The sequence below is a fragment of the Tympanuchus pallidicinctus genome, unplaced genomic scaffold, assembly GCF_026119805.1.
Source record: "Tympanuchus pallidicinctus isolate F22 unplaced genomic scaffold, pur_lepc_1.0 scaffold8, whole genome shotgun sequence".
Lineage (NCBI taxonomy): Eukaryota > Metazoa > Chordata > Aves > Galliformes > Phasianidae > Tympanuchus > Tympanuchus pallidicinctus.
In genome coordinates, this window is record NW_026294802.1 from 49,369,876 (window position 1) to 49,396,109 (window position 26,234).

Consider the following 26,234-nt stretch of genomic DNA (forward strand, 5'->3'; position numbering starts at 1 on the left):
TTAGAGAATAAATGCACTTCTGTTTTCAAGGAGTTGGCACTGTCTTGTGGGAGGGGGATTCCTCATAGGGACAGGTAAGTTACCTTAGTTACCTTAAAATCCCCTCTGAGATGTTACAGGTTTGTGGACCCAAGTAGCCCCCTTTATCTTCCTCCCAGCACGCTGCTCAGAGCTTTGCGTGCCTCCTGCTGATCATTCAGAGAATAGAGCCACCCTGCCAGGTCTGCTTTGTGTGCTGAAGGTCTTCCACATGTAAGAAACCTCATTAAAAGCTGCACCTATCTGCAGCTGGCTCCTATCCACATCCTACCTCTGTGGCCACATCTTCTCACTACAGCTTTCTTCCAGGATGATGCTACACCGTATCGTCCTTTCTTTACTGCTTTCTTCCTGACCTTTTATCATCAGGGATTCACCTCAGGTGGTGACTCCCCAGAATGTTACTTGGAGAAACAGCCTACAGCGTGAAGTTGAGCTGATGGTGATATTGGTATAACCCTTTTGTTGCAGCCATTTCAGCCAGGTCCACATTGAAAGGCAGCTTCTCCTGCACAGCTTTTAAGAATAAGCTCTAAGGGCGAAATTGGCTTAATTTGTATCAGGCTGCATGTGTCTTATGCTGAGTTTTCAGCATTACTACACTACCCATATAACTGCTGACACTTCCTACATCAGGCAAAGCTTCTGTTTTCCCTCCCACTTCCTTCCTTCCCCTCTCTGCTGTGGTCAGGCTTTCAGGGTACTTTCCATGCCATTCAATTCCTGTGTAACTTCCAGTGTCTCAGCCCTCTTTCCTGAAGGCTTTCTCTAACACCTTCTCATGATCTCATGAAGAGTTGATTCCCTTCATGTTGCTCTGGCTGCTTTTCCCTTTTGCTCAGACCGGTTCCTCCTCTGAAGCTGAAATGGTTTTGCCCTGGACCTGCATGCAATTATGGCCAAAGAAATGCTGACAAATATCTCCCAGAGCTGCCTTGCCTTGTGGAAGAACTGAGGCCTCGCTGCAGCTCAGTTTGAGAAAAGGCACTTGAAGGCTAAAGGGGATGACCTAATCTTGCACATGCAAACAGAACGGAACTGAGCTTGGGAGAAAAAAAAGCTGTTTCAATAAGTTTCTCTTTACTGTCTAAACATTGGCTTCGGGTTATGTTCTGAAAACGTATAAATCTTTACTCTCTACCTAGCACACAATAACCACACAGATTCTGCTGGGTTCCAAAAATACGATGTTCCTGAATGTTCACAGATATGCATTTGGCTCTGGCTCAAACTGTTCCAGAAGTTATTGCTCTGTATGCAGTGGCAGTGGGCTCTCAGCTATATGGAAAATTGCTACTCTGTGTTCTTCTCTTGGTAAAAGGGCGTAGAAGTTTGAGTGTCTATAAGCTGGTGTATAAAGCGTGCTACCAGCCAACCCCAGGAGATGGCTACGTTTTCTCTCTAGGTAACACACACAAGAACCTCCCAGTGCTTCGTAGGAGCTGCGTTTGCACTTTGTGCTGCAGTCATTGCAACATTTTCCTGTTGTGTAGTGACAAGTCATGGGAGCAAAACCATAAACACCAGGCTCAGGAGTCTTAGTGCTCGACACAGTCATCAAAGCTGAGAGCTGCAGTCCTCCATGCCTGGTAGTCTATATAGATCCCTGCCCTACAGCTTGCTTGTTATTATCAAGAGAACTGAGGGAAAGGAGGTGGAATAAATAGGATAAATCAGAGCCACGGTAATACAGAACATATGTGAATGAGGCTACCAGGTACCATAAGGATGTAATGGACGGGGAAGAAAAGGAAAACGAGTCCTATTATTACTCAAGTAGCAAAAGCTAGCATCCTTCTCAGGGCTGCAGGAGGGCACCTGCACTCCCTCCCAGCACAGTGCATTCATGCCAGGCATTGCAAACAGCCCTGTATGGACAGTGACAGCGAGTCCCCAGCTCTGCAGTCAAGGGATGACCACAGCAGAAGGGCTGGGAGCTGCTGGGCTGTGAGGTGCCTGCCTGCCCGTCCTTAAGGAACAGGGGAGCTCCCAGCCTCTGTCATGGCTGCCTGGCAGCACTTGGCAGGTGAGTCTGCATGCCTCCACCATCTGTGTGAAATCCTTCCAACCATTTCAACTGAACATTGACTTGTGTAAAATGTAGGGCTCCTAAATGACCTGACATAGTCCATATGGAGTACCTGCCACAGATAGTGACTGCCTTGACACTGATTAATCACTTCCTTTAGTCGTATATTTGTCCCTGGTTACCTGACACAGTTCTTCCCTAATAGCTTTTGAATAGATCTGGGGTATTCATATGACCTTGGCTTTGGGGAATAGCCCATCTGATGACACACATTACCTACTTCAATGTAGGCTCAGCTGCTTTCAATCAAACTAAGTTGGACAGTAGTTTTTGGTTTTGTATCTTTCCTCTCTGTACACCCAGACCTGTCCTCTTCCCAGTAGTAAAGACCTTAGCTCTACTGGATCATGCTTTGTTTTGGGTGGCCCCATTTGCAGTTGGCTTGGTCTGTGCCACACAGCACATGCAGACCATCTTTGATCCCACCTTCACGTCCTTACCTGACACCTACAGGCACACAGTTTGCACCACTGATGCCCCTTGCTTTGATCCCAGCAGTTAAATCACCTGCAACTGGAATCAATCATTGCTCAGACGGAGAGAGTCCAATTTTTCTAAACCCCCAAACTAAAAGCAGATTTTCTCTCAGTGTGAACGTAGTTCTTCAGAGGCACAAGATGCAGAAGCAAAGGTAAGAGGTCTTTCAGGCTGAACTTCCATCGCACCCATTCCACGTGGGAAAGCATCCCAAGCTGCAGGCACCCAAGCTGTGAGGACCCTTTCAGTAACACCCCTCCTCAGCCCCTTCTCCAGCCTTGGCACAGGGCACAGCTCCGTGCTGCCTTTACCCATGGCTGCCCAGGGCTGGCTGCAGGAGGCACTGACTCACCGTTTCCAGGAAGCAAGATATTCTCAGCAAGAGGATCTTATAGAGCCATGTTTGGATTTCTTTTTTTATTTTTCATCGTGATTTAGATAAATTGTTGTCGATTTGTTTTCTTTTCCCAGCAAATAGCCAGTGAAATTCAACATTTTGGATTTGAGATGTTTCCTTTTGCTTTTTCTATCCACTCAGCCAGCCTTCCGTTGCAGGCAGATGACTCAGTTGCTGTGCATAAGGAGGGACCATGCCTCAGCTGAACCTCAGTGACTCAGTAACTGTCTAACTAACAGTGTGCAATGTGTTTTGCTGGTTGTGGCCATCTTGTGCTGGGTAATATCTTCCTTCAGATGACAGAGATTGCACGTATGCCGTGTGCTGCTGCGTTACAGATATTATAATAATCAGGGAAACAGAGTTTACCCTGGCAAGTGTTTTTAGAAACACTGAGATTTTCCATTAACACCTCCTTCCTAAGAGATCTTTGATGATCCTACCAGAAAATTGCCAGCGCAGTGAGTCGTGTTTTATTTTAGATGTTATTCTTGTCACTTTAAAGGATTCAAAATAATACTTTTGTTTCTTGTGAGCTGAAAGAGGAAATTACAGAGGCATTATGCTTTCTACAGTCACTGCACATTGTATGCAAGCTGAAGAATGTGAAGTTAACTGGCACTGACTTTCTAAACTGGTGGCTGGGTTTGATTTGCTAGCTGGTGCGTTTCCTGCTTGTGCCCATTCCTTGCAATTTCTGTACAGTTTGCTCTTGAACCATTGATGGTATGCATTGTGAAACTGTCCCCTGTGACAGGAGTGGCTCATTTCTTGCATGTCCTTCACATCCTGCTTTCTACTTGACCCCTAAGCGTGGCTGCTGGATGGATTTTGTGATGCTCCCAAACTCTCCAACGTCTTCAGCGAGTCTCCATTGAAATGTTAATGTCTGGAGCATACTTCAGGCTCATCTCAGCTTTAGATAAAAATTAAAAGTGGATTGCTTCATTCTGCATATTGAATACTAAAAGACACTCTCATTCGTCCTCTCTGCAGACTCATGATGCCCTGCCAATTTCCTTAATCCAGGCACAGAAGCAGTCAGCGATTGTTTCCATTCACTTTTGATTCCATCTGCAAAAGGAAATACCTGCAATCACAAGAGGCTTTTCAGAACAGGGATTTTGTTGAACTTGCCCAATTTCAACAAACTTTTTGTCTGCTGGCTTAACGGGTTCTATCTGGCTGCATATCAGGGTGTCCCATTTAGCTCCCATTGTGCTGCCTGTGTTTTTTATCGCAGGGATCATTAGTTATTTTAGGATTTCCTCATCCCTCAGTGGCGCTCTGCTGACCTTGCCAAAGACGTCCCATGTCCATCCCCTCTCCTTGAGATGTTATCTTTATAAGTGTACTGCTGCTCACCTGGTATAGCAGCTTATATTATTTACTATCAACTTTCACAGTTTCACGATTAGCCGCTCCCTATTCTATCTTCTTCTAGACTCATATCCTGCCCTCATTTCCCATTCTTGCCTGTGTCAGTAATATCCACCAACCCTACAGCTACATCCTCAGTAACAACACTCAGTTATCTACAGAAACACACGAGTAGATACAATAAAGCACCACCATTTATCAAGGTAAATGAAGGCAAGGAGCTTTGTTAGAAAGCTCACAGCTGAATTAAATTAATACTACAAACGTCTCCTCCAGAAACAATAGCTGTGTCTGTGCTTTGAGTTAAGGATGGCATCGAGACAGCGCTCAACAAACTCAATTTTGTAGCAAGGCTTTGAATACAGAGCCCAGCCAGGTGTGGGCATCCCGGTCCTGGGGCAGTGCTGTGTCCTTGTTATGGCTGTGAAATCTGGTCTTCTGGAAACAGGGCTCAGAGTTTCACAAAAGTTTGCCTTTTTTTCACTAATGTAGCCTGATTAATCTGAGGCAATCAAGAGACATCACACTGGTACAACACAGTGCATTTCATTATTTCCTTTTTCTCCTTTTTTTTTTTTTTTTAATGCACAGCACTGCTAGAAGAGCAATTCAGTGCAAGCATGTCTAGAAACTGGGCAGCGACTGCTTTCACTTCCCTTCCTGCCCTGTGCAGCCCGCAGTGACGTGCAGTGATGAAGCATGCAGTGCTTGGGGGAGGGATCCTCTGCTCCACATCCCTGACTGCCACCCATGGTGCTTTCTCCCAGAGATGCCCAGCAGAGTGGCTCCCATTGCACAGACGCTCAGGGTGCTGCTGCAGCTGCTGCTCGTGCTGTCCCTGCTGTCAGGATGCATCCCCAGTCCCTGCCTGGAGGTATGTGATCTGTGAACCAGCACAAAATCCTTTTGCTTCTCCCGTGCAACTTTCTCTTCTGCTTGACGTTTGCGCATCAAAACTGTCGTGTGTTGGTTTTCCCAGGAAAGCTCTTCTTTCTTCCAAGGCTGTTACCAAGGCAATTGAAATATTTGAAGTAAACACTGGTCTCAGAAGCACCTGAGAACCAGAACAAGCAGCTTTAACTGTTCCTTATTGTTAGCTTATATTGCCATAAGGACGGTGAGGTACTGGCACAGGTTGCACAGAGAGGTTGTGCTGCCCCATCCCTGCAGACAGTCAAGGTCAGGCTGTTGGGGCTCTGAGCACTGTTGGAACTGTGGGTCTCCCTGTTCATTGCAGGGAGTGGGACCAGATGGCCTTTAAGTGTCCCTTCCAACTCAAACTATTCTATGGTTCTATTCCTTCAGGAAGAGATCCAAGCCCTGCCTAAAACATCTGCAAATCATGCCATTTTTGCCTGATTCACACTGTACACTGACTTCACCTCTACCCCAAACCCCAAAAAGGCACCAATCAGTAACAAACTTTACTTACTACTTTCAGAAATTTCTGTTCTCTCTGCTGGCTTGTCTGCAATGTCACCCAGCTGAGAGCTGGTCCTGGGCACAGCACACATCCCTGTGTGCTTGTTTTGCTCTCTCAGAGGTTGCTGCTGGGTCACCTTTAGCCCAAGGGAACACCGTCCTGTTCAATCAACAATAAATGCAGCTCTCACTGGGAAGTAGGATTGGTCCTATTAGAAACAGGACAGGTGCTCAGATGTATGAGCTTATTTCCTGAAGCTCAGGGCAGCTCATTTAGAAATGAGCTACAAGGTTCTGCTTTCCAGTATAGCTGTATGATTTCTGACATTTGGTGCTGACTGAGATCTGCCACAGGTCATCCCCAGCAAAGCTTTCAGATGCACAGGACAGAACATCTCTGGAGTTCCTGCTGAAATCCCAAACACCACGCTAGACTTGGACCTCAGTTTCAACAATCTGAAATTGCTGAGCTCAAATTATTTTTCATCAGTACCTGAATTGCAGCTTCTGGATCTTTCAAGGTAATTAGCCTTTTTATCTGGTTATTGGTTTGTCTTCACCATCTCGGTCTCAGCAGTTCCTTATTTTGGAGTCTTGTGGCTCTTGCCTGTTTCCTGTTTCGCTCTTGCCTCCATCCCCCTGTCTCTCTGCCCATGCCCTGGCAATGATGTGCAGCTTTCAGTCCAGATACTGAATGCCCATAGCTGAGCCTGTCAGTCTGATCTTGTAGAATGGGATGTGAGATGGAGGAAAGAAGATGTTCCACTTCCCTCTAAACGAGAAAAAATGCCAGACTTTTCGCTGTTACAAAAACTCCAAAGTGGAACACGTTGGGTGGACTGTTTTTCTAATCACAAGTAAAATAAAAAATAAAAATGAAGGTGCATTAATTTTTTAAAAGATTGCTTTAAAATATCAACGTATCCTCTTTTCCTTTCTACTCACACGTCTGGGGGAGGAGGTGGGGGAGGCCTATGAACAGATTTGAACTCATATACAGTTTTCATTTGCTTGAGACAACAGTTCCTCTGGGTAAATTGTTTCACTCCATCCCATGAAAATTACAGCTCTGAAGTGACTGAGTGGCAGAGCACGTTGGCTATAAGGCCCATGAGTTCATTGCAGAATGGATTTGGGCCTCAAATTTCAGGTCTTCTTCTGTCTGCATGAGTTCTGGCCTTTGCCATGGCTCTAGGTCTCTTGCTTTGCAATTGAGTTTCAGATTTAGGGAGGGAGGAAGGGGTGAGAGAAGGTCTCTTGCTATTACATAATTATTTTTGTTTTGTTAATGGTGTCCCTTACTGGGAAATGTGAGTTCACCTGTAGTTTGAGGGGCTGGGTTCAGGGGTACTGGTCAGTGCTGTAAAGCCAAACCAAACCTCAGAGTGATGCTCAGCCTGATAACATTGCATTCGTAGTGCGGTAGTGTTAGTGAACGTGGGGCAAAAGGGGCAGTATTTCATCCACATTTATCCTCTTTTCCTGCTCAACAGGTGCCACATCCATACAATTGAAGATAACACTTTTGTGGATCTTCATAACCTTTCCACCTTAATTTTAACTGCCAATTCCCTCCAGCACCTGGGTCTTGCAGCCTTCTATGGCTTAACATCGCTGAAAAAACTAGTGTTGGTGGAAACCAGCATATCCTCTCTGCCTGACCTACCCATCGGACACTTGAATACCCTGCAGGAGCTGAATCTGGCCCATAACAACATTACTTCATTGAAGCTTCCTAAGTATTTTGCCAACCTGACCTCTCTCAGGCACCTGAGCTTTTCCTCCAATAATATTACATATATCTCCAAAGGGGACCTTGATGCCCTGAGGGAAACAAACAGGCTCAACCTCACATTGGTACTTTCTCTGAACAATATAAAATACATCCAGTCAGGATCCTTTGCGAAGATTCACCTTGGTGAACTGGTTCTGAGATCCTCTTTTGAGAACCTCAATGTAATGCACTCTTCTCTTCAGGGCCTGGCAGGTTTACAGGTCAACAGACTAATAGTTGGAGAATTCACTGACATTCTGAAAATGAAAGCATTTCAGAACGGACTCTTGAGCGGACTGTGTCAGGTACAGATGCAGGAGTTTGTCTTAATGTGTTTCAGAGAGTTTAAGAATGACACAGACACTCTTTTTGACTGCATAGGTAATGTCTCCACTATTAGGTTGGTAGACCTTAATCTTGAAACCTTGTCAGAGGTTCCTGTGTTTTCTCAAGTGAAACATCTGGAATGGAAGAAATGTAAGTTTCAGGAATTGCCTGCTGAGAAGCTCTCTCTTTTTAAGGAGTTGAGAGTGCTTCGTATTACCAAAAGCAAAGACCTAAACATCTTTGAGCAAAAATTTGGGAGTCTGACTTACCTGGAGGTTGTAGATTTGAGTGAGAATCGTCTCTCCTTCCTTACTTGCTGTTCCCCCAAATTTCCCAGCTCTCCCAATTTGAAACACTTGAACCTAAGCTTCAATTCTGACATCAGTTTGACTGGAGATTTTGCTAATCTGAGAAATCTGCTATACTTGGACCTTCAACACACAAAGTTAATTCATCATGGCACCTACCCTGTCTTCCTACTCCTTCAGAAACTCATTTACCTTGATATCTCCCACACCAAAACTCATGTTATATCCCATCATATCTTTCATGGCTTGAACTCTTTGCAAGTGCTCAAGATGGCAGGCAACTCCTTTGAGAACAATACATTGGCCAACCACTTTGAAAACGTGAGACGCCTCCGCATCCTGGATGTTTCAAGTTGCAAATTAGTATGGGTGGACCAAAGTACATTTAGTGCTCTCTCTGAACTAAAAGAGCTAATCATCAGCAACAACAAGCTATTGACTTTTGATCCTGTAGCATACAGGCCGCTCCAAGCCCTCACAGCTCTGGATTTCAGCAACAACCAGCTGAGTTTCCTGTCGGACTCAGCCCTGGAAATCCTGCCTGACAGTCTGGTCTTGCTAGATATTTCTCATAACTTGTTTGAATGCTCCTGCATACACTTGAACTTCCTGAAATGGGTCAAGGAAAAGCAGGATCTTCTGCACAACAAGCATTCAATGATATGCCACACACCTGCCTACGTGAAGAATGTGAGCCTGTTAAACTTTGATGTGTCCTCTTGCCATCCCAACCCAACCACAGTAGCGTGCTCAGTGACTGTGTTGCTTGCTGCAGGAGTATTTCTGTTCCTCATTTACAAGTACTACTTCCAACTATACTACTCATTGGTGCTGCTCAGTGGGTGTAAACACTCTGCAGAAAGGGGAGATACCTATGATGCCTTTGTTATCCATTCCAGCAAAGACCAAGAATGGGTGATGAAAGAGCTGGTGGAACCCTTAGAAGAAGGAAAACCTCCCTTCCAGCTTTGTCTTTACTACAGGGATTTTTTACCAGGGGTACCCATTGTCACTAATATAATCCAAGAAGGTTTTCTGAGTAGCAGAAATGTCATTGCAGTCATCTCAGCTGACTTTCTGGAAAGCAAGTGGTGTAGCTTTGAGTTTAACATTGCTCAGTCCTGGCAGCTTGTTGAAGGGAAGAGTGGAATCATCATGATCATACTAGGGGAAGTGGATAAGACCTTGCTGAGGCAGAGGCTGGGACTGTTCCGATATCTGAGGAGGAACACTTATCTGGAGTGGAAAGACAAGGAAATAAGCAGGCATATCTTCTGGAGGCAGCTGACGTCAGTCCTGCTAGAAGGCAAAACATGGAATCACGAGGAGATAAAACTCATGTAAAGAGAAAGAAACATCACTTCTGTCCTGTCTCCCACCCTGGCCTTGGTTGATGCTTGATGCAGAAGCTGGATCTTCTGTGGCTGTTCAGCATTGGACAAAGTGAAGAGAGGCAGTATAAAAGCACTACAGAAGCACCTACTTTCATGATTGCCTTTCCTCCAGGCAGCTATCAAGATAAGGAGTGGCAACAGCTCGAAAAACTGCAGATGCCTGAGCTCTGTGGTTGTCTGTAGCAGTCAGCTGAAGCTGGTCCAGCAATCCACGCAGGGGTCAGTGAACAGATTTGAGAATGGATGGGCTGTTCTTACCTCTGAAACTCAGGATGGGCCCAGGGGCCGTTTGCTTAGGGGGATTTCAGTCTGACACTTTGAGTGGACCCTGGGGTTTCCAAGGAAAGTGAAGGTACAGAACTATTGCTTCTAAACTCTAAACATGATAGGAAAAGAAACAAGATTTAGGTCTTTAGGTCTGGGTTAGCAAAACTAAAAGTACCACATCACTACCGTGACTAAAAGGAGGGAAAGTTTAATGCCATTGAATCATAGTGCAGAGCAATTTATTGATGTGTTGGATATTGAATACTGTTGGAGTATTGCTCTCTATTTACAGAAGGCTTTGGTTGGGATTAATCACTGAATTAGTCTAGTCTTAAACTTGCAAATCCCTCTGTAATCAATGCCGTTCTACAGAGGTAAAACAGAAGCAATTGAGGGGTGAATCAGACTTGATATTTTCTCAGAAGAAAGGGCCTGATCCATCTCACTTTTCTAAGCACCAGATAGCAACATCTCTGTGCGAGCCAGCAATAGGTGAGATTGACTTCAGACATTATTTGCAAAAGAGGGAAAGCTAATTTCAGGGCTTGTGCTGGAAAAAGCTGCACCACAGTCCCCTCTCTGTGTGTTCTTCAGTAGTGTATTGGGATAACACTAACAAAAGCCTCACAGCCCTCTCTAAGGTCTTCTGTGACCCACGAGACAAAGCTTTAATAAAACCAAGCTGGATGCTGCATTTGCTTGCCTGGACAGTTTGTTTTGCACTTGTTGAGCATTGCTGCAGTCGGTTCCGAAGTGCAGTGCTCCTCACCTCTGCCTTGACCAATGTGCCCTGAGCTCTGCACCTCACAGCACCACCAGGCCCTCACCCAGGGTAGGGGTTGGGGTGGGCTATGGGAAGTGGAGCTGGGACACAGGCCCAGCTCTAGGTTCCTTGCATCAAGAGTTATGGAGGAAAAGCAAATATTAGCTTGGGTATCATCAGGTACATCAGAAAAAGAATGAGGTAAAATGAAATGGGGTGAGAGTTACTGCTCCTGAGTTGAGTACTTCTCCATCCTTCTTTGTGTCTCTTCTGCAAGCAGTTCAGTGCATACATATTTCTACACATTTTTACAGCATCCTATGATTCTTGATTGTAATTGTAATAATGGGCTTCAGAAACTCTGCAAGTGGTTCTGAGCATCACAATAAGGGTTTAGGCCAGTACTGTTTAAAAAGGAATGGTTTGTTGAATATCAAAACAACTTTAGGAGGAGAGCAGGGGTGATGCAGAGAGGAGGCTCCCACCTGTACAAAGTAAGCAGAAGGCAGTCATGTGGCATCCTTGTCCTCTTCAAACACGCTTGGGGTCTCCACAGCAGAGGCAGATACGTGAATTGCCCTGGGCTTTCTTGCTGCCCAAGAGAAAGAACAAAAGCCAACACAGCTTCAGGAAAGGGTGAGAGGGGAGAGATTGCAAGGCAGAGACTGGAGCAGAGACCCTTGTTCAGAAAAGAAGGGAAACAGATGAGGCTTATCCTCTGTCAACACTGTACCTGTTTCCCTTGATACATTTAGATATTTCCTTTGGCCTCATTAATAGTCAGTGCTTAGAAGACACAAGCTGATTTATTTTATTGCCAAATCTTCAGCATCAGAAGCAGGATATGCTTTCCTGCAAGGCATGATGCTCAACAGAACAGCATGGCAGAAGACAAGAACAGCCCATGTTGGGGTGCAGTGCCAAGCTGCTGTGTGCTGTAGGCGTCCACCCGTGCACCACAGGCTCTGCTGGGTGAGATGCTCCCAGCTGTTCTCTCTTCCCAACCCAATCTGCCACCAAAAAGTACTTTGTGGTTTATGAGCAGAGGAGAGAAAGGCTGAGAATAGTTGTATTTTCTCTATTTACCTGGCAGAGAAATAACAGATTTGGCTTTCCTAGAATCATTAAGCTTGGAAATGACCTCTAAGATCCCCAAGTCCAACCTCAGCCCATCCCACCATGTCCACTGACCACATCCACTACTCCCTGGGCAGCCTGTGCCAATGCATTACCACTCTTCTGAGAAGTGTTTCCTAATACCCAACCTGAACCTCCCCTGGCACAACTTAAGGCCATCACCTCTTGTTCCACCACTGTTACCTGGAAAAAAAGGCCAACCCCTCCTTTCCCAGAACAATTTTCTTTCCCCAATAAAATAAAGGCAAATCCTTCTCTCAAACCAAAACAGTACTATACAAAAAAATACTGTGGCTCACACTCACATACATTTGCCATTGTTATTGGAAGCAAATCTCCAAAGGAAAACTGGACATTCTCATGTCTTCAGATGTACTGATGTAGTGGAAATGCTGTCATAGCTTGAAGCAGTGACTGAGCACCTGGGAAGGCAGGACCAACCCAAGGGAGCTCAGGTGCACAACCAGAAGGGTTGGAGCCAGGATCCACCTCTTCCCAGACCTCATTTAAGTGCTGGCAGTGGAGGCAATAGTATTCTGCTGGAGGTCCCTGTATACCTAAGGCCTTCCCAAGGTTAGTGGCTTTTTTCCTTTATTTCTGTGCCCATGGCTGTTGCTTTAGAGCAAGTCCTTGCTTGCTGCAGTCTAGCATCTTGCTGCTCTGCTGCCATTGCTGTGCTTTCCATTGTGTTACAGTTCACATGAGTTTTTGTTGCTCAGTGTACAGCAGGTAGCTTTGCTATTATTATTTACTCATGTGGGTGAATATGTGAACAGATCTGTATTCATCTCTCATGTAAGGAGCCAAGCATGTTCCAATTATTAAAGCAAATGTGGCCTAGGTCATAAAAACAGATGGAGATGAAGCTCCAAAGGGCAGCTGCAGCCAAGATAATTTCATCTAATCTGTAACAGGGATGTGCTCTGTTTTCACTATGTGCTTAATCTGACACATGCCAAGCACCAGAATAGACGTAGCTCTGGTTTTACTTGCATTGCAGAGATCAGTGTCTCTGAGGAAGGCCACCGTGGCATGCCAGCATCACCACGAAGATGTAGTTTGCAATGAGGGCTCTGAACAGAGCAAGCCCTTGTTAACACAACTGTGTTTGTGGTCTCTACGCTGCAGCACAGGCCTTCTGTAAGAAGGGAAAAGGGCCACTGGTGTTTCTGCTGCCTGGATCTGGGTGGCTGTGGGAGCAGTGCTGTGTGAGGACTCCCTCAGCCCCCCCAGATATTGGCACAGGATTCTGATGTCAGAAGTAACGATGCGACGAGGAAAAGCAGCTGCTGTCTCTGAGCTGAACAGTGTTTGACAGGAACGGGTTGAAACTTTTAAGAGGAGTGTTTGCCCTTTGGGAGATGCTATTTTGTAGGTGGCTTATGTAATTGAATGAGGTAGGGCAGAGAATCTACAGAACTGAAATAGCCATAGTGGGGTTTCTGGCTCCATATTGGATGGGGGAGTCATCTTGGAGCAGATACTTCCTACGGAAACAACAGTGTCAAATGTGTTCTGGAGAGAATGGAAAAAATGTTGACGTTGCTCCACAACATCACTCTTTCAGTCTCACGCTGATGTTTTTCACCAGAGCTTTTCATTCTGAGATTTCTTTCAGGTAATATAACCTGCCCAGCCTTTCATAACAAAAGCAAGAAATACAAATGCTTCCACCTACCCAAATTAAAGAGCATCTATTTGCTTTTGTAGAAAGACTTGTGATTTTATTTTAATTTCTTTTTTTTTTTTTTTTCTGTTTTGTGCCATGCTGGGAACTTTTAACCAAATGGAAATCCCATTTCCATGACAGAGCTCACCCCAACTCTTTGAATGTTAAACCATCACCTGGCTGCACCGTATGTGTGTGTGTGTGGAGGGGGGGAGAGGGGTTGTGAAAAACCCCTGATAGATCCATAGAGTGAATTTCACTCAGTGCCTTTTGCAAAATAACTCAAGTAAGTGATGTCAATACACGCTCACTGCCTGAGCCTGGGAAGGATGGAGCAGGGTGGCAGGAAAGCAATTCCTTCTCCAGTTGTCTGAGCTCGTGTTGGGAATTGTGACAAATGACAGCTAATCGTGGTTTGAAAAAGAGCCTATCTACCTCTGGTACTGACCCTCAGCTCCAAGGTTGCATAGAGGGTGAAGCCACAATGTTATCAGCCAGCATTGCCCTCCCCATGCAGAGACAGAAACATTGCAGTAATCAGGGATGTTTCATAAAAGCTGTGAAAATCATGGAAAAGGAATTGAAAGGATAGGAAAGGGAATGGTGCAGCATCCCAAGGAATGTGGATGTAGCTCAGTGCTGGAGGTGGTTTGGTCCCAGGGCTTCCAGTCCTGACGAGGCAGGTGGGGAACACGTTTTAGCAGCATGCTGGACTCGATGATCTCCAGAGCTCCCTTCCAACACCTGTGATTCTGTATATAAAGGCAGAGGTTTTGTGATGAGTCTGTTTTAAGTGCTTTCTTCATGAGTAATAGCAGAAGGAAAATGGTTTGAGATCAGTATCTCTGAGAAGATGGGTTTAAATCAAGGTTGGAAAAGTCATCCTGAGCCATCCTGCATGAAAATGGGGTTGGACTGTTCCTTCCCTTGTCTGCCCTGTACAGGTGGTTCCCAGGGGGGCCAGCATGCACCTCCTGCACTAATCCTGCTCCCACCAGCTGGAGGAGAAGGACTCATTCACCATACATTTTAAAGTAGCTGGAACTCTGGCCTTGAAGTCTGTAATATATGTACCTTTCTGTTCATTAGGGGAACTTTAAACCTGTCCTGCAGTGCTCTCCACGCCTTCAGTCTGCAAAAGATTTGAATTTAGTTGAAGATTTTAGCAGTTACCATCACTGCATGTGATTTCAGACAAGCATGACCTGCTCCTTTAACCAGTTTTTTTGCACTTAACCTTTATTTTTTGCAAATGAGACGTGAACCTGAAAGTGTCTGCACATACCAGCTGCCCAAATCTCATCTGCAGACAACTCCAGATTTAGCAGTGATATTAATATGGCAAAAGAGATCTAATTGCAGCCGATACTCCTGGAGAGCAGAGCCAAGATAGACTTTTGTCCAGATCTACTCTGCAACCTTTATCCTTTCTTGTCCCTTTCTCTCATCCTTTTCCTCCCCTCTTTGTGACCGACACATCCCAAAACACGTGGAAGAAGGAAGGCTGGAAAAAGGGTGTCCTTTTCTAGCATCTTTTAAACAGTCTTTAAATCCTTTGGAGTGCCCAGGCAGCATGGAGGATGAGCAGTAATTCCCCTATTGTCATTTCCTCTGCCAGCTCATTGCTTGGAGGTCCTATTGCTCACTGCTGGAGCAAGCAACCCTACTGACCCCTGCCTTGCTTCCCCTGCTTGTTGGGTTCACGAGTTCATTACTGCATGTTGGGATGAACTGAAGCATGGAGGGCTGGGTGTAGCTTAGAGTCCTCTACAGCTCTCTCCCCTATGCCTGAAGCCAGACCCTTCCAACCACTTTCTTACCTCTGGTTCTCCTGACAAACACCCTTCCTGCAGCTGCCTCTTGGTTGTGTTCCCCTGCTCCATGCTTTTCCCCATCCCTCCGGGTTGGTGCCCTCCTGGGGCTCTGGGATATGGAAGGATGAGATGCTGGGATGGAGCTGTAACCACGCCTGGGGAGCTGATTGCCCTCTGATAGCTGCTTCTCATGGAAAAAGGGAATGTTTTATAAAAAGCCTCATGAAAGCAAAACAGATCGTGATTTTGGTGCGAGGAGACAGCAAACGAGATAGGAGCATCCTCTTAGATTTGCCTGCCGGAGGTTATTTACCTTCAGGAAACTGCTGAATAAAAGATACAAGAATACAGCAGAAAGTAGTATTATTTGCTCCTTTCAAAGCATGACGGGAGGCAGGAAAGCATTACAAGGGGTATCTTTGAGCCTCGCCAGCCTGGTTTGTCAGGGCCGAGTTTTCACAGAGCTCTCTGGGTGACCCAGTTTCCAAGGCACACTCGCATTCACACGCGTACACTGTGAGCCACAATCCACAACTTTAATAACTGTGTGACATACAAAGGAGATTTTGATGCAAAGTGGAGCTGACAGAGAAGTGGAAGGAAGTATCTGCTTTTCTGCTTTATTTTTCTGTATCCCGTGCCACGCCAGGATTGCAGTCAAGGTGGTTTCAACCTTCAGCAGGGCTGGTGTTATTGTGGGTTCTGCTTTTAATGACTCTTAACAAGAAGTGGTAGCTCAGGGAGGGGGGAAACAAGGACTTTCTTTTATTTTCAGGAAGAATTTACTAGGGCTGTCAGGATTAAATGCATGAAGTGAATGCATATGGGGCTGCAAAAGGGGCTTAATAGCTTCACTGCTGGTAACCACAGAACAGCTATGAGACAGGATTTGCCAGCCCTGTCATGCATCTGATTAAACATCTGTGTTTGCGGAGGTGTGGATCTAAGAGTAGGTCACAGCTCCGTTGTCACACTGCTGTGACTTTGCTGTTGTCTGTGGTTTGCTGGTTGTGGGTAAAGTGTGGGTGACATGAGAGGGAGGGCAGCAGTAAACTGTGTGTGCTGTGATGAAGCTGTGTCTGCCTCACTCCATGTGATGAATATTAGTTATTCTCCCATGATGTTGGTCTGCAGGGTCCTGCAGGCACAGATGCACCCAGGCAGATTTGCCAGGGCGAGTGCTGACTGGGGGGATGCTCCAGGTTGGGTACCCAGATGGATGGGCATGGATCCCAAATGCTCCCATCCTTCTCTAGGTCAGGTCTGAAATATACACATCATTCCCTGTTTGATCACAGAATCATAGAATTGTCTGCATTGGAAGGGACCCCTGGTCCCACTCCCTGCAGTGAACAGGGATGCTCAGTGCTCAGAGTCCCAACAGCCTGACCTTGGCTGTCTGCAAGGTTGGGACATCCACCACCTCTCTGAGCAACCCGTGCCAGTGCCTCTCTACCCAGGTGACTCCAGGCTGCAGGATCAGTGCAAGCATGCTCTAATCCAAGCTGGTTCCACATGTCATCTTCCATGTCCTTAAAGCGAAGCAAAAACTCGAGTTGCTTTAATAATGCTGGAAAAGGCCAAAAATGAAACATCCTCATAAAGTCTGGGGCATAGAAAATGTCTGTACATCAGAGAGGAAGGAACAACAGGCAGAGCAGCCAATGGGGGGTGGATGCTGTGCCAGGAGTACATCCTTTCTCACAACTTCCCCAAGGTTTGTGGCAGGTACAGTTTGTGGAGTGGGGTTCTGGCTTGGACCTCCATTAGGAAATATTCTTCAACCATGAATCACAGAATCATACAATGGTTTGGATTGAGAAGCAACTTAAAGATCATCCAGTTTCAGCCCCCTTGCTCTGGGCAGGGTTACCAACCACTAGACCAGGACACTCAGAGTCACGTTCAGCCTTGAGGCTCCTGTGCGTGGCCAGACTCAAACTTCTGAAAGCACAGCAATGGAGAAATAGGGAAGGCGGAGTTACCACAGCCCAAGTTGTGTGAGCAGACAGTGAGCACAGCTCAGCAGAGACAGTGCCAGATAAAGAGGAAAACAAAAGGAGAAGATGCCATTGTCTGTGCTGTGCTGGTGATGCAATTCCCACTTGCACTGCACTCAGCAGATGGCGTTGGCTGGATCAGGTTGAGAGACCTTGTCAGAACTCCCCCATGCCTCGAGGCGCCCCGGCTGCTCTGCAGAGGGGATGCAGATGCTGAGCTCTCCTCCTCCCAGGGGCTCTTGGCTCTGCAGTGAAGGGACCTGGCAGGAGCTGCGTTCAGCTGCTGGCATGGCAGTGATGGAGCCAGCAAGAGGAGCCAAGAAGGATGCACACCTCCAGCAAGCTGGTGGCAACCGGATGTGCAGAGAAGCGTGCTGATTCTGACTAATTTTGGGGAAAAACCTTTTATTTTACAGCATGGGGGATTTTTAGCAGACTCGGGTGGGGCTGTGGTGTATCATTGGGAAGAGGGGAAGCTGCATGCATCACTGCCACTCTTTGCATCCGATACCCAAACACAGCACGAGGAAATGACAGCAATATGCGCTCCCCTGACACCCAGAGAACATAGCGATATTGCTGTGAAAATGAGGCTCAACTCTGAACCCTTCCCTCTGCGAGGGAGCTATGATTAGAATCTCATCTCGCTCCGTATTGCGCAGCACCTGCAGAGGAAAATCCCACCCAGCGGCACGGAACTATTTTTAAAGGCCTGTTTCTGTCGGGCTGGGAGATAGAGCTGGTGAGAATCCTGCTGGTGCCACGGATTGCTTTCAAACCCCGTGTAGGAATGGAGCTAGACTTGGGGAATGTGGCTTAAAAAGGAAGCGTCAGGATTGTTGTGCCAAGGCTGAATCTCGTGCCAGCTCTCCGCCTGCAGAGCTGAATTTCAACAACTTGTGTGTCTTTTTTTGGGTTCGCTGTGCTGAAGTCAGTGAGATGCCTCCAGCTGTAGGAAACTCATGTGCAGAAAGAAGAAGGATGCCACAGCAAGCAGGCACAGGAGGCAGCGAGGCTCAAAGAGCTGTGCCCTGGGGGTGTGAGATGTGGTGATCTTGAATTTGGGGCATTTTGTGGGTGAATGAAGTCTATCACCAAGCCTTGGCAGCACCTGGCAATGGAGAGAAGACGTGTGCATGTAGTCAGATTCAAAGCTACTTTCCTTTTGATATGCTGCTCGTGGACAGAGCCTTCTGCTGTTCAAACACAATTCTCTCCTTTTCTGAGTGCAACTAGAGAATTGGATTACATTTGTTTTAATAAAGCAGGTTGTCTTGCAAGCAATGGGACAGGAAGCCTGGCTTCCTATGGTGGGCTTCCATGGGTGACCTTTGGTGTCAGCCAGAGTGGCTGAGCCCACATCACAGCCTGGGAGTGGGGTGGGAAGTAGAATGATAACAGGGAGAAGTGTCTGTTTGGATACATCTTTCCTTATAAAGTCTGATAGAACTTCATTTCTTTGAGACCTGTATTCTTCTGTCAGCCCTGATTGCAGACCAGCAGGTTTAGAAAGCTGACATGCAATGCCTGTGGGCCAGCTGGCCCTATCACATGAGCCTTGTTCCCTGGGAAATGGAAAAAAATAAACAGAGGTGACCTGGAATCTCTGCAAATTATTTGTCTTTATATCCCACAGCCTTTGACTCTCATACCTGTGCTTTTCATGGCTGGCATTTGTCAGCAGGGCTCTGTAGCCATGATGGGGATTAGCAGAGAACAGGTCTCACTTAGTATATTCCATTGACTGTGCAGTTTGCAGATTGAACATGCAGCAGTAAATAGATGTACCCAGCTACAAAACCACTTCCCATTTTGTATAATACAGGCCAACAGAGATTTGAAAAATGTTCCACTTCTGTATAGAAAGACTATTTTTAAAATTGAACAGTAAGTTAGTCCTCTATTGACTTTCAATTTCCATCCTCTTACATTTCCATAGCAACTCTGGCCATTTATGCATTTATCATCGTATTTAACTTTCCTCTTTCATAGCATTTCAAGAGGACTCAAGTGCTGTGAAAGGGTTAACCGGCCTCTGGAAATATCTCCCCTTTTTTAAGCAATTACTTGGAAAAAAAAATAATGTATATTTTAGGCTAAATTGCCAAGTTTGTGGTTTAATGAAAACCGTCTCTGGAATATTTGCCCTGAAGAATCCTTCAGGGTGATAACATGAACGAGTAACAACCTCTCTCCTCTCACTCTGCCTTCTATTATTACCACGTTCAAAGTTTTCATATGTCACCTGGACTCGCTGTGATAGCTGTGACAGTCCAATTGCTGGGTATTGGTTGGGCTTCCACTTTGGCTTCCTTTTTTTTTTTTTTTTCTTGTTTTAAAAATTTGCATGTGTATCTGGGGACCGTGGGAAACCAAGTGTATTTTATAGCTTCCTGTGCTTCAGGGCTTGGGGGCAGAGACGTAGAGCTCAGTGTGTGCATGGTGCAGGGTTAGAGTACCCCTCAAGTAGCTGGAGGGTGGTGGTGGGAGGTCATGCTACCTGCTTTTAGTGCAGTAAGCCCAAGTGGATTTGGCATGGCATGGGCAAAGTGCATGGGTCATGCTGTTGACAGCAGAGAGCCCCAGATGTTCTTGGCTGAGCAACTTGGAGACCAGCTTGGTCACGAAACCTTGGTAATGTCTGCATGGGGCACTGCAGCAGAAATCCTCTTCAAGGCCCACAAGTGCCATTTCCATAGGTTTAATGGTTGGAATTTCTGCTGGGGGTTTCATCTTGGCAACTTTCAGTTTTCATTGTCAGTGCTACTTGGTCTCTAATGTCTTCCCACCCCTTTTCTTTGGTAATTAAAGTCTTCCCGTTCTTCCTCCATCCACAAGGACAGTTGAGTGATCTCACCACTCAAAAGGGGAAGGGTGTCCCTGTCCTCAGGAAAACAGTGGGTGACTCAACTGTGGCACGTGGAAATATGGGATACGTTTCCTCCCATCCTGGTGACCCATCCAAGTGACGTACAAGGGAGAACATGCTGTTTTGAGAGCCCCCCTCGCCGTGTCTGTGTTCACCTTGGATTCTGAAACCCCACAGCCCCTCTGCATCGCAGACTTACCTAACAGACCAAGGTGCTGAAGTACCAAAGGCATTTTTAAATTTTTACTTTAATGGGCCTGGGAGTCTAAATCTCATTGACTTTCAAATCGACTGTGCAGATCAATGCACAACGCCCTGACGAGGCAAGATGGTTTCCAGCAGAACGTCCTCTTGCACATCAGCCAGCCCTCTTCAGTGCTGCTCCAGCACTGTGGGATTCAGCTGTAATCTCCTCCAACCCTGGAGTTTCTGATGAGTCCTCGAGCCAGACCTTCAAGTTACTTTGTGGAGAGATATAAGTAAGCATCTGATGAAAGTGAAGCCTGACTCCCATTGAAATCTGGTGCCTAACCTGCTTAGATGCATCTGGAAATCCTATTAAAGAGCTACCTTGCACCTTTAAGCACCTAAATGCATTTGAAAATGCTTTCTTAGGGACTTTCTTAGCGACTCAGGGATGGAAGGCCAAAACACTTCCAGAGGATTTGTACTCCTGCCTCACCTGCAGCTCCCTCAAGGAATCTCCTTCTGTGTTGTGCTGATGTCCCATTAACCTTCCTCTTTCATTCCATCTCGTGTTGTTCATCAGTGAAGGACTCTAAATAATTCCTCCCCCTTCCTTACTGTTGACACTTTTCTGAGTGTTTGCAGGCCGTTATTAAATCACCTCTTTACTCATCCTTTATCTGAGCTGTACATAATTAGTTCCTTTAATCTTTCCTCATAGGTCAATCCTTCTAAACCCTTAATCATCTTTATCTCCTTTTCCTGGAGACCCTCCAATTTGCTGACACTTTTTTTTTTTCCCTTTCATTTTATTTTGCATGGAGCAGCACAACACATGCCACAAACCCTGGGTGCTTTCTGTAGGCTGCTCCCTGGGGCACTGCCCCTACTTGGCATCAGCTCTGTTGGCACTGGATGGGGAAGGTGAGAAGCAGCACTTCAGCTCATGCAAGCCACAGCACCAGGCTGTTTCCCAGCTCTCAGGCACGAATCCCTGTGACTTCCCACCTGGGGAGCTCCATCCTTCTTGCTATGAAGGATACTGCTGGCTCCCTTCCCAAGCACAGAAACGCAGTGCCAGCTCCTGTCCAGCTCAGCAATGCAGGACTTTGGCATGTGCAGCCCAGAATAGCATGGCCTGCTTTGCTTTGCTCATAATAATGCTATTTCTGCTTTTTCTTTTTTTTTTTTTTTTGTATTATGTTTGTCCTTAGCCCTTCCCTCTAAGGAACCTTTCTCAGCTGCTATTGCACTCACCTTCACAGTACCCTTGGTTGACTGTGGAAACTGAAGCACTGCAGAGAGCACAGCCCTGGCCCCCAGCCTATGTTGGGGGTCCTGCCTCATTTCTGGTCTGAAAGTACGTGGCAAGAGCCCCACAAGGAGCAGGCTTAGTGGGCAGTGTGATGGAGTAGCAAAGTCTGCCCTTTGCTTGGCTCTCTTATCCTGAATGAACACTTGCAGTTTTCTCTCCAGGAAGCAAACCTTCATCTTTCTCTTAAGCGTGCTCACCGGGGTGCTCCCTATCACATATTTTGCCTAAAACCAAAAGCCACCTTCATCTCCCTTCCTTTTATTAATTATAATTTGCCTCTGGATTAGACTGATTGCAAAGCAAAATACAGAGGGAGGGAGGCAGCGGAATGTGTCAGCTCAGCTCTGTTTTGCAGCACTCCCAAAATACCAAACCCTAAATGTGATTCTTAGAACAGGGAGCTGTGATGACCACCAGCCCTGGGGCACAGTCTCATTTACCAGCAAAACTTTGCAAATCTTGCATGAGATCACCCTATGTCCTTGGAGAAGGGCTGCAAGGCTGATCTGCTCTGGATGCTGTAAGCAGGAAGGGATCATGCCTGCCCAAAACGTCCCTGGCTGTGCTGTGGTGTGTGTCTGTGGTTTGTGGTGGCCACAATATGCTCCAGTTGTGGTGTGAGCAGATTCAGGCAGCTGCCCTCAATGGATGTTAAGCAGTTGAGACTGTTAAACGTGCCTGGAGGCACCCACTTGTGCATAACGAGGACGCAGAGCTGTATGCTTACGCAAGGACTCCTGGAAATGATGGGAGATGCTGCTGACAGAGATGTTTTTGCTTGACTGGGATGTTAAATACTTGATCGATGTAGCAAGGGTCACCCTGAGCTCAAGCAATGGGGCAGCATGACCTTAGGAAGGAGCACGGAGAGGCTCTGGCATTGCCCTTCCTGCAGCAGCAGGCAGCGAGCCCCCCTGATGCACTGCTTCACCGAGGGTCTCCAATCCTGTTCCCTAAACCCAAACCTGCTAACTAGGAGACTTCCAGGCTATTCCCAGTCTAGGAGCCCCGGAGGGGCTCGAGAAGGTTGGCTGGAAATGCTCTACCTGGAGTGTTCTGCATAGACCAGGGCAGGTGAGCACAGAGCTCTGCCCTAAAGCACAGTGCAGCACTCCGTGCTCTTCCCACAGCCACGCTGTGTCCTTTCCCCATTTCTGATGCTACTGGGGATGGAGGCTGCCTGTGTCACATCCTTGCCATGGCTTTTATGAAGCCCTACACACCCATCTCCTGCTGCTTGGAATTACCACAACCACTTCCAGCCCCCTCTGAGCTCTGATGTTTCCAGATGGGACTATTAGACTCCCTAGGAGTGCAACTGTAAATATCTGCAGAAATGCCACGCAGCACAGCAGTGTGGGAGCATCACGAGCACCGGAGCTGCCTTCCCTCTGCACAGTCATCTTTGCTCATGAAAAGAGCTGCACCTCCCATGGGCCCAACATTAGCACTGCTTTGCAGCAGCTCTGTTATCAAGACTCACGGGGGAAGCAAATAAGTGGATGCAATTACTGCATGACAAACCTAGTTTGCAGCCAGCCCCATTAGCTGACTTCCTGCACCCCACTAGCACACACTCTGTGGTTTTCCTCCTCCCTCATGCTCTCCTCTGGCTGGCGATTGCAGGTCCCTTCTGAGAAAGGGTGAAATCTCCGGCTGTACTCAACGTGGTTGCAAAACTCCCAGTGACTTCAAATCTAAACACTGCCACCAGCATTTAAAGAACTCAGCAGGGAGAGCCAGGAGCAGATGCCTCGCTCTGGGAGCCATTTATTTGGAAGCATTTAAACTATCTTGTTATGTTTCTCTCACAGTGCTCTCTGGCTGAACACTTCCCACACAGCATGCAACCCCAGTCCCTCCCCTGCCCTTCGTGCATTGTGGCACAGAATGGGGTGAGTTTGTCCTTCCCTTGATGGCTTCTCCCAGGCTGGAAGTGCAAGCAGCCTTCGTAGCACGTGTTGCTTTCCAGAAGAACCAACACTCACTTGTCTTCTCCCCAGATTGCTACCACCTAAAGGCACTTTATGTACCTGCAAATAGGTGGGACCCCAGACGTGGCTACTGGATGTGAGTCTACGTCTCCTCTACCTGGAGCTTTACTTGTTATTGAAAGTTTTCCTTTAATAAGAACAAATAGATGGAACTGCTCAGAATCAGTACTTTCCTTTTTCTTTCTGCACATTGGGAAACAAGGTTGACATGCTTCATAATTATTCAGAGGACAGATTATTTCTGGTGGAAGGAATACTTTCCCCTTCCCCCTAGCCCCTTTTCCCTTTCCTCTTTTCCTTTTTTCCTTTTTCCTTTTCCCATTTCATTTTCCCTTTCTCCTTTCTCTTTGCTCTTTTCCCTATCTTTTTTTTTCCTCTTTCTTTTTCCCTTTCCCTTCTCCCCCTTTTTCTTTTTCCATTTTTTTCTTTCCCTCTTTCCTTCTTTCTTTCCCCTTCTTCCTTTCCCTTTCCTCTTCCTGCCTTTCTCTCATTCCCAAACCCACCCTGTGCAATTGAAGTGCCTTCAGCATGGAGACAAAGTTTCTAATTTTGGCAGGCAGATGACTTTCCAAAGGGCACAGTGCAAAAACACTGTCAGAAATCTTCAAGGTGTAAATGTTTGTGTGCTATTTGTCAGCAGTGCACTCCCCATATTCAAGATGCCTTTGGTCCCAAATGCACTCTGTCCCTCCCGGAGCTGCATTTCATTACATATCAAGGCAGACATTAGGCAGCAGATGGTTCAGCAGAACAGGCATGGAGGATGTACTTCCCCAAGGGGAATGCACTTCTCACAGTGATGCTCAGTGGAATAGCATGATGGGCAGAAGTTTAAGACCCATTTAAAAATATATACCAGCATCAGAAGTTTATCAGGTGCGCAGTCCTGAGGAGATCTGAGACATGGGCACACCAAATCAGTCCCATGGAGTAGATGGAACTGGAGCGTTTTCTTGCAGGAAGCCCAGAAGCTGTGTGTGATGGTGCTGAAGCTGTCACTGTCAGCATAGACAGCCCTGGGTTGCGTGGGGCAGGACAAGTGTGTCATCACTGCCACTGCTCTGCTGAGGCTGGTCCTGGGGGAACGTCCTGAAATCAAAGTGACACTGTCTAGCAGCCCAGGTCTGCTGCTTCTGTCTCATGCCTTGGTTTTGTTGGTGTTTATTTCTTTTTTTCCGCGCACCTTGGGGCAGGGAGATGGCAAAGTGCAAAGTGACCTCCTCTGTGTGCAAGTACCTTAGAAAGTCAAACAAGGACTCCCGACTTTGTTCACAGACAAAACTTCTCAAAGTAGCCCCTTTCCAAATCGGCTTCCATACAACAGAGCTGCTGCACAGCTCTGCTTCTCTCTCTTTCGACAGCACAACTCTAAGGAAAGGCAGAAGGCAGCGACTGTTTTACAAAAGCCAAAGCCACCGCTGAGAGCCTCGAATCCCTTTGGAGAAGGACAGCAGTGATGTCCCTGCATCCCTCTGCCCCCCGACAGCGACTCCCATCGCACACATCCTCGAATGGTGAAGCAGGGAGAAGCTCTCAGCCAGGAGATGTGACAGAGCAGCGCGTCCCCTGCTTCTGAGCGCTGCTGTACAAATAGCGGAGAAGAGCAGCGCCGAGCTGCTTCCTGCAGACTCTCAGCTGCACTTAGAGGGGTCCCTGCGGGGAGCAGCACGTCAGCAGACCCTTGCAAAGGGCCCCAGATTAGCAAACGATGTCTGAGATGGGCTTTAAAGCCAACAGCCCCTTTCAAAAGGCGGCTTTCAAACCTCCGTCTCCCCCGACGCCGCGGACTGAAGAGAGACACTTTCACACCCTTGAAAAAATGGTTTATTATACATATACAAGAGAAGAAATACAGGATAGGGAATTCTCTTGGCTGTCTCCCTTTTTTTTTTTTTTTTCTTTCTTCCTTTTTCCCCTTTTCTTTATTTACCAAAAGTACCTCCAAGGCTAATGGCATTTTCTTTGGCCGCTGGGAGCGGAGTAAGATTGAAGTCTGAAATATGAAAGCTTTTCTCTGGGTTTTTAACAACTTTGGATCACTCTAGTTAACTCTCAGCCTCAGTTCAAAGCACAACTAGAAACTGCAAAGCTGGTTCTGTTTTTCTATTAGAAATGAGCAATAAATGTTTTCTCATCTCAGAAAGAAACATGGAGGCTTAAAATTCCTCGTCCTGGAAGAAAAGTCAAAATCTCTGAGACTTTTGTGAACTGACAAAGAAAAAAAATTGCCTGCAATACCTCATTTTGATGATATCAAAGTGTTTCATGTGTGACCTCTTTTTCATTTAAAAAAATGTTTTTATTATAATCAGCTTAAATTTCAAAACAAAGTCACTTTGAATAAAAAGTTAAAACAGGTTGTCTTCATCTCAATTTTTTTTTCCCGACAGAAGAAATTCATCAAACCGGCTCTTTCTGTGAAGCATTTCAATTGAGATGAATCAGCCTTTTTCAAACTGAAATAAATGTCTTAACAAGATATTGCTGCCTGCCTTTTGCTGTTCCAGAAATGGTGAATTTTCTTGTACAAGCCTAAATGATGATGGGCAGCACAGAGGACAGAAGTTTTGGGTAATGTGAGGCTGGGGTTCAAAACAGAACGTACATCTGCAG

At 46.4% G+C, this 26,234-nt stretch overlaps 1 protein-coding gene across 1 annotated transcript; it reads left to right on the forward strand.

The window, feature by feature from the left end:
• Positions 1–5,076: 5,076 nt before the first annotated feature.
• On the forward strand, positions 5,077–9,981 carry TLR4 (toll like receptor 4). Its single transcript, XM_052669631.1, has 3 exons — positions 5,077–5,256; positions 6,159–6,325; positions 7,298–9,981. Exons 1-3 carry the CDS (start codon positions 5,152–5,154, stop codon positions 9,555–9,557), a joined length of 2,532 nt encoding a protein of 843 aa, XP_052525591.1. The 5' UTR covers positions 5,077–5,151; the 3' UTR covers positions 9,558–9,981.
• Positions 9,982–26,234: the final 16,253 nt, after the last annotated feature.

Excerpts from the sequence above, each read along its gene's own strand:
- TLR4 (XM_052669631.1), top strand. The coding sequence starts at position 5,152 with ATGCCCAGCAGAGTGGCTCCCATTGCACAGACGCTCAGGGTGCTGCTG. Across the intron at positions 5,257-6,158 it reads TCCCCAGTCCCTGCCTGGAG|GTCATCCCCAGCAAAGCTTT; the intron begins GTATGTGATCTG and ends GATCTGCCACAG. Across the intron at positions 6,326-7,297 it reads CAGCTTCTGGATCTTTCAAG|GTGCCACATCCATACAATTG; the intron begins GTAATTAGCCTT and ends CCTGCTCAACAG.